The 6000-nt window shown below is 60.2% G+C and overlaps 1 protein-coding gene across 1 annotated transcript in view; it reads right to left on the reverse strand.

Moving 5' to 3' along the window:
• The window catches only part of ADCY5 (adenylate cyclase 5), a 164609-nt gene extending 161024 nt beyond the window's left edge, over nt 1-3585 (reverse strand). Inside the window, exon 1 of the mRNA XM_053565247.1 lies at nt 1876-3585. Within this exon, the coding sequence (XP_053421222.1) occupies nt 1876-3009 (1134 nt within the window). The 5' untranslated portion in view covers nt 3010-3585. The remainder of the gene's footprint in view (nt 1-1875) is intronic.
• Between the last annotated feature and the right edge of the window lie 2415 nt (nt 3586-6000).

The raw sequence follows: 6000 nt of genomic DNA on the forward strand, positions 1-6000 counted from the left end.
CCTCCAGTCAAAGGAGTCTGAGCCTTTAAAAGCACTAACAATATAGCCGGGCGTTGTGGCAGGCGCCTGTAGTCTCAGCTACTTGGGAGGCTGAGGCAAAAGAATCGCCTAAGCCCAGAAGCTGGAGGTTGCTGTGAGCTGTGTGACGCCACAGCACTCTACTGAGGGCGATAAAGTGAGACTCTGTCTCAAAAAAAAAAAAAGCACTAACAATTGTAGTAACTTTTTTAAGCCACCACCTCTCAAAAGGTTTCTCTTCCAAGTTCAAAGCTGAGCTCTAAAGGTTTTTTTCCTTCTGATCCCAGATCAGAAAAACTTTAACTTGGTATCAACAACCCCACCCACTCCACTCCTTGGACCCCAACAAACTGGCAAGCAGTTATTAAATCCTTACTAAGTACTCTGCACTGTGCTAGACAAGGGAAAGAGCTGGAGAGAAAAAAACTCATATACCTCAGGATGCGTGTGTCCAAGGAGGATGCACTGGGCAGGGAGCACAACCAAAGGACACTGGAAAATAAATAAGTGCTCCATTCTGAGGGTCTGACCCTACTGTTGACCATGTAGAAGATGGTGAGGCCAGTGAGGCCAGAATAGAAGGAGAAGGTTCCTTGCAGAAGGTGAGGCTTGGAGCAGAGTTTGTTAGAAGTGGAAGGGACACAGACAGTCCTCTCACTCTCTACAAAAGGAACCTGGGGCCCAGGAGGATTGCATGTCATAGAGCACCCTGTAGGTTCAGCTAGAGCCAGGTGGCCTGAAACCCTTATTGGTGCTATTCCCTATGGGAGAACACTCTGTCCCTGGAGAGCACCTCTAGAAATACACAGTACTCAACAGGATCAAAGCCTGGAGGAAGGTATTAGAAGTAAAGAGAAGGAGGAAGAAAATGGCAATGAGGAAGTGGATTCCACCAGAGGTGTGCCTGCAACAAGGGCCCACCTGACTCTCTCCCAGTGGAGCAGCATGAAGGAAAGCTGGCACAGATGGGGTCATGGACTAGGACCATGAAACCAGACAACAGGACATGAGAGGGAAAAGGTGTGGATGGCAGATGGGCTCCTCATCTCTAAGGTCAGGATGGCAAGCAAACCAGGCAGAAGTTGTATTTCTTCCTGAGCTCACAGTTCCAGGCTTGCCGAACAAGTCCCAGCAGGGATAAAATGCTCCCACCATAAGAAAGGACCAGGAGCACCCACTTGAAGGGGCATGACGTTCAACACCAGTGTTTTACTCAAGCCAGAAGGAGGACCGCCACCACACACATCCTACCTTTACAAGGCAGCTTTTTGGTTCGGAGCATTTTGGTAAACAAAACAAACTTGTTGGTCCTCCTTCAAGTTCAGGGATATCTCCAGATGCCAAACTCCCAACCTCTGATGGGTTGGGAGGCAGGGTTATCCAATCCCTCCTTAAGACTGGGCAAAGGGTGCCCAAGATCTCCCTTCCCCAACCTGCTATACAGGACAGGGTTAAGAAACCAGCAGTGGCTCTCAGGAGGGGGTGACTGCTAAAGGGTCCAGCCACTTTGGATAAGGGCCTTTTGTATTCAGGGACAGAGCTCAGGAAGAGAGGCTATTCCAAATAATTTTCTCCTCCAACTCTCCTTCCTCACTGAATCCCCACAATGATGCCTAGGGTTTAGTGCGTGTCATCCAACCGGGCAGGAACATTACAAATAATACAAGGACACTCTTCCTGTAAATGAAGCCACTGGAGCTCAGGGCAGGTTAAGAAGCTCCAAGGGAGCCTAATTGGCAGAGCCCTATCTCTCTGGTTCTTTTCACCACTTGAAAGGGTGAGGATGGGATCCCTTGCTTTGGAGGCTGAGGCCTGCCCGCCCCACAATCCAGTCCCCGTGGCCCCGTGGGTCCCTACCTGCTTGAGCAGGAACTGGTCCTGGGCGTTGGTGCGCAGAGCGATGGCCAGGTGCAGGGCGGACAGGAGCACCCCGCTGAGCACTGCAGCCCGCATGCGCACAGGCAGCAGCGTGTAGATGGTATAGATGAAGAACACGGTCCACCAAATACCCTCGGAGGCGCTGCGTGGCTGGGGCAGCAAGAGGCCCACCACCTGGACGGCCAGCACCACAGCGATGAGAGCATAGCAGGCTAGGCCCATGTGGTCCTGGTGGAAGGCTGCGCGGTTGCAGAGCACAACCATGATGAGGATCACGCCCACGGCGGCCGCCAGCACCGCCAGGTAGGGCAGCTGGAGCGGGGGCCTCACCGCGTGAAAGGCCAACATGACGAGGCACACGAGCACCAGCACGGCCATCAGCATCGTCAGACTGCTCTGGTTCAGGCGGAAGAAGTAGCGCTGGTATAGCCGCTCCAACTTGTCCGACGGAAACTTCTTGGAGCGGAATATCTGCAGCAACGCCAAACAACAGGACCCGAGAGACAGCACCGCTCCAGGCCCCGAGCCTGAGCCCACCGAGCTGCCGCCATCGCCGGACCCCTCGCCGCCCTCGACGGCGCCGGCCTCTGGCTCGTCCGCCGCGCGGCCCTTGCCCCGCCGCTCCTCCAGGTCCACCTCCACCGAGCGGGGGCGCACCTCCGTCCCGCCAGCTACGGCCGCCGCGGTCGCCGAACCACCGCCGCCGCCGCCGCCCGCAGGGGGCGCCCGGGTGCTGCCCCCGCCGGCCGCGCCCCGCCGCTGTCGGCGGCTGCCGCGACCGCAGTCGTCGCCGCCCCGCTCCTGCCAGGCGGACTTGGAGCGGAAGCTAAAGCCGAAGCCCCCGACCAGAGGATCGTCGCCGCTCAGCGGAGGATCGTCGTCGTCGTCGCCGCGCCAACGGCTGGCCAGGCGCTGTTGCTGCTGCGGGGTCACCGGCCCCCCGGGTTTTTTGGTGGAGCCGCGGACCGAAGCCCCGGGGGCGTGGGGATAGCCATTGGCGCGGGATTCGGCTTCCCCCCACGCGGACCGGTGTTCCGGGCCTCCCCGGGACGCCGGCGCCGCAGCTGTCTGAGCCGCGTAGCCCGGGGGACTCACGTGTTTGGAGCCCGACATCCCCCTCTCGGCCTCGTCGTCTTCTTCCTCCTCCCCCGGGGGCCGGGCCGGGGGTCTCCAAAGGGAAGGAGGACCGCCGAGTAGAGGGACCAGGCTGGGGTCACACGTCGGGGGCGGCCCAGGACCCTGCGCAGCAGCGGGGCATCTTGGCACCCCCGTCCTGAGCGAAGTAGGAGAGCGCAGCTCCGAGGTGAGAAGTAGCCGAGAATCCGCTTCAGGACTCCCTGGTCCGAGATAAGAGTTGTCTCCGAGCTGGAGTAGCAGGGACTGTTCGGGCTAATGCACCGCGCTCAGAGAGACGTCCGGACTCCTGGCTCGCGTGGAGCTCGACGAGGACAGGAGTTGCGGACGAGGCGGGACGGAGAGGTGTCCTTGCGGGCGGTGCCTCCCAGGGCTGGCAAAGCCCGGGCGCGGCGCTCGCAGATCCTAAGAGGAGCCCAGCTGCTCTTGGGGCGAGGCGGCGGCGAGGGCTGCGAGGCGGGGGTCCAGGAGTGGAAACACCGCGGGTGCCCTTTCCTCACAGAGGACTGGGAGCGACTGGGAGGTGCGGGCGCCAGCCAGCATTATTTTCTTACGAGGGGTGGAGAGGTGGGGTGGGGGGTGGAGAGGCCCGGGGAGGGGGCGGCGGGCGGAGCAAAAGCTCCGGAGCCCAGGGGAGGAGGGTCCTGTAGCCCGGGGGGGCCGTCACCCGCATCCCCCACCTTCCCGGTCGCGAGTAGGAGCGTGGCCCGGGCGAGAGCGGAGCCCAGCCTTCAGCGCGTCCGCGCAGGGGGCGGGGTCGAGGACCAGCTCCTGCGGTGTGGCCCTTCCCCTCTCGCCTCCCCCTTCCCCCAAACGGAGCGGGGCTCCGCTGGCTCGGAGAGCTGTCGTGCCGGCTCAGAGCGCTCCAAGCTCCTCGCCTCCGGCTGCGGGCCCACCACGGCCGGCGCAGAAGGACTAGGCGGAGGGCGGAATCCGGCGCGGCGCCGCCGCCGTTTTGCCCCAACGCAGGCGGGCTTCTCCCGAGGAGCGTGACATCTAGAGATCCAGGCCCAGGGCTCAGAAACAGCCGGCCCAGAGGGGCCCGCCAAACAGCCACGGCGCCCTGAGGGCGCTCCGGGGAGGCCCGCGGGAGCCAGGCTCGCTGCGCGCCATGCACGCCTCGGGCCCTGCGCCGCTCCGGCCGCTCGCGCCGCTCCTCCCTTCTGGCCCGCTCGCCGCCGCCGCCGCCGCCGCCGCCGCTGGAGAGCCCTCCGCATCCCCTCCTCCCGCTGCCACCCCGCCCCCCGCGCCGCTCGGGCCTCGGCTCACAGCGGCGTGCGACCGCCTCCGCCCCCGGCCTGGCCACAGCCACAGCCTCGGCGCCCCGCGGGCATCCTCAGGCCCGGCCGCGAGGATCCCAGGTCCCCTTCCTCACCTAAATTTCTCGCTGCGCCCCTCCCTCCCTGGCGCCTGGAGCTGCATCCAGCCCGCGGTCCCGTCGCCAGGCCTGGGTGGCGTGCGGTCTGCCCCCACCCCGGGCTTAGGCTCCTGCGTCCGCAGTTCTACTGCCCCTCTTTGTATCCCCCATAATCCCCCTCCCCCCCCATTCAACCCAACTTCAGCCCCGGCGCTGCGCCCCCCTTCCCGTGCGGGCTCGATTGGCCGCTTCTGGAGCTGTCAGACTTGAGTCCAGCGCTCTCATTGGGCGATTCTCGGGCCGGGCGGCCGTGCCAAAGGAGGGTGCACGGGATGGGGGGCGCCGGGCAGCGACTGCCGCAAGGAGACCGAGTAAGAGTCCCTGGAGGGGTCGGAGGCGCTTGAGAACCAGACCCGGAAATGGGCCGGGCCGATGCAGAGACAGGACCTCTGAGGTGCAGGAAGACAGTGGCGGAAAAGATGGAGATACAGCGGGTGAGGCCGACGCAGCCAGGGCGGGGCGGACAGGACCGCTTTGGTGGATAGTCGCCGAGAGGAAGCCCCACGGACAGCGCTGGGAACAGTGACGTTTACAAAGAGCTCTTTGCCCGTTCATATATATATTTTTAATCTCATTTGATTCCCCTCACATAACCCTGGGAGGAGACAGGGCCTGTGTGGTTATTTCCAGTCTATAGATGCGGAAATTGAGGCTCCACGACCTTAGTCAAGTTGCCACAGGTCACACAGGTCTCCTAACTTGCATCCTAAAGGTCTTTCGCCAGTGCCAGGCTGCCATCTCAACCTAGCAAGGTGTGTCAGCAGGAAGGAGGGCACCTGAGAAAGGGGGCACATCCACTAGGGGGAGGGGGCGTGGAGAAAAATGACTAAGATGCTCCTGCACAGCATTCCATGCTGGAATGGAGAGAAGGACTTGACATTGGAGCAAAGAGCACCTAGGCCTGTGGAATGACATGTTTGCCCAACTCTCTGCTCCTAAGCCGTTCTGCCTGAGGTTTTGGCAATCCAAACCATGGGAGGGTTAGGGGACTATGTCTCTACGCAGGGTAGAGGTAAACAGATTTCACTTTATCCTTCATTCTCCAGCCTTAGAGCTTCTGACAGGGAGCCTAGAGTCTGTGACCTTCCTTCTTTCTCTGGCTCTGCAGGTCATCTCTCCAGATTGGAAGATAAACCTTGCCAGAATCACAAATTGGGAGGAGGAATAATGCAGCCCTTGAGTAATCCATGACTGGCTAAGATGTAAAAAGCAACATGAATTTAGTCCACAAAGATTCCACCCCCAATGTACAATGCACTGTGCTTAGTTGCTACCAGGACAGAGAGATGACCAAACTCTGTACTAGGAATTAAAGTCAGGGAGGGAGAAGAGCTAACCACTACTTCTAGATCAGAGCAAAGTTCTAAAGTTTAACAAAGGTCTAAACAGCGAGTTGGGTGTCAAAAGGAAGCATCACTTCCCACTGTGAGGCTCAAAATAGGCTCTGGAGGTCAACTCTGGGTCCGACAGGGAAGGATGAGTAAGAAGAAAGGGACTAATAGATATTAGGCAACTGTTATGTCTCTAAATATTTTATTGTCAGATAACCATTT

Source organism: Nycticebus coucang, chromosome 16 (assembly GCF_027406575.1).
Source record: "Nycticebus coucang isolate mNycCou1 chromosome 16, mNycCou1.pri, whole genome shotgun sequence".
Classification (NCBI taxonomy): Eukaryota; Metazoa; Chordata; class Mammalia; order Primates; family Lorisidae; genus Nycticebus; species Nycticebus coucang.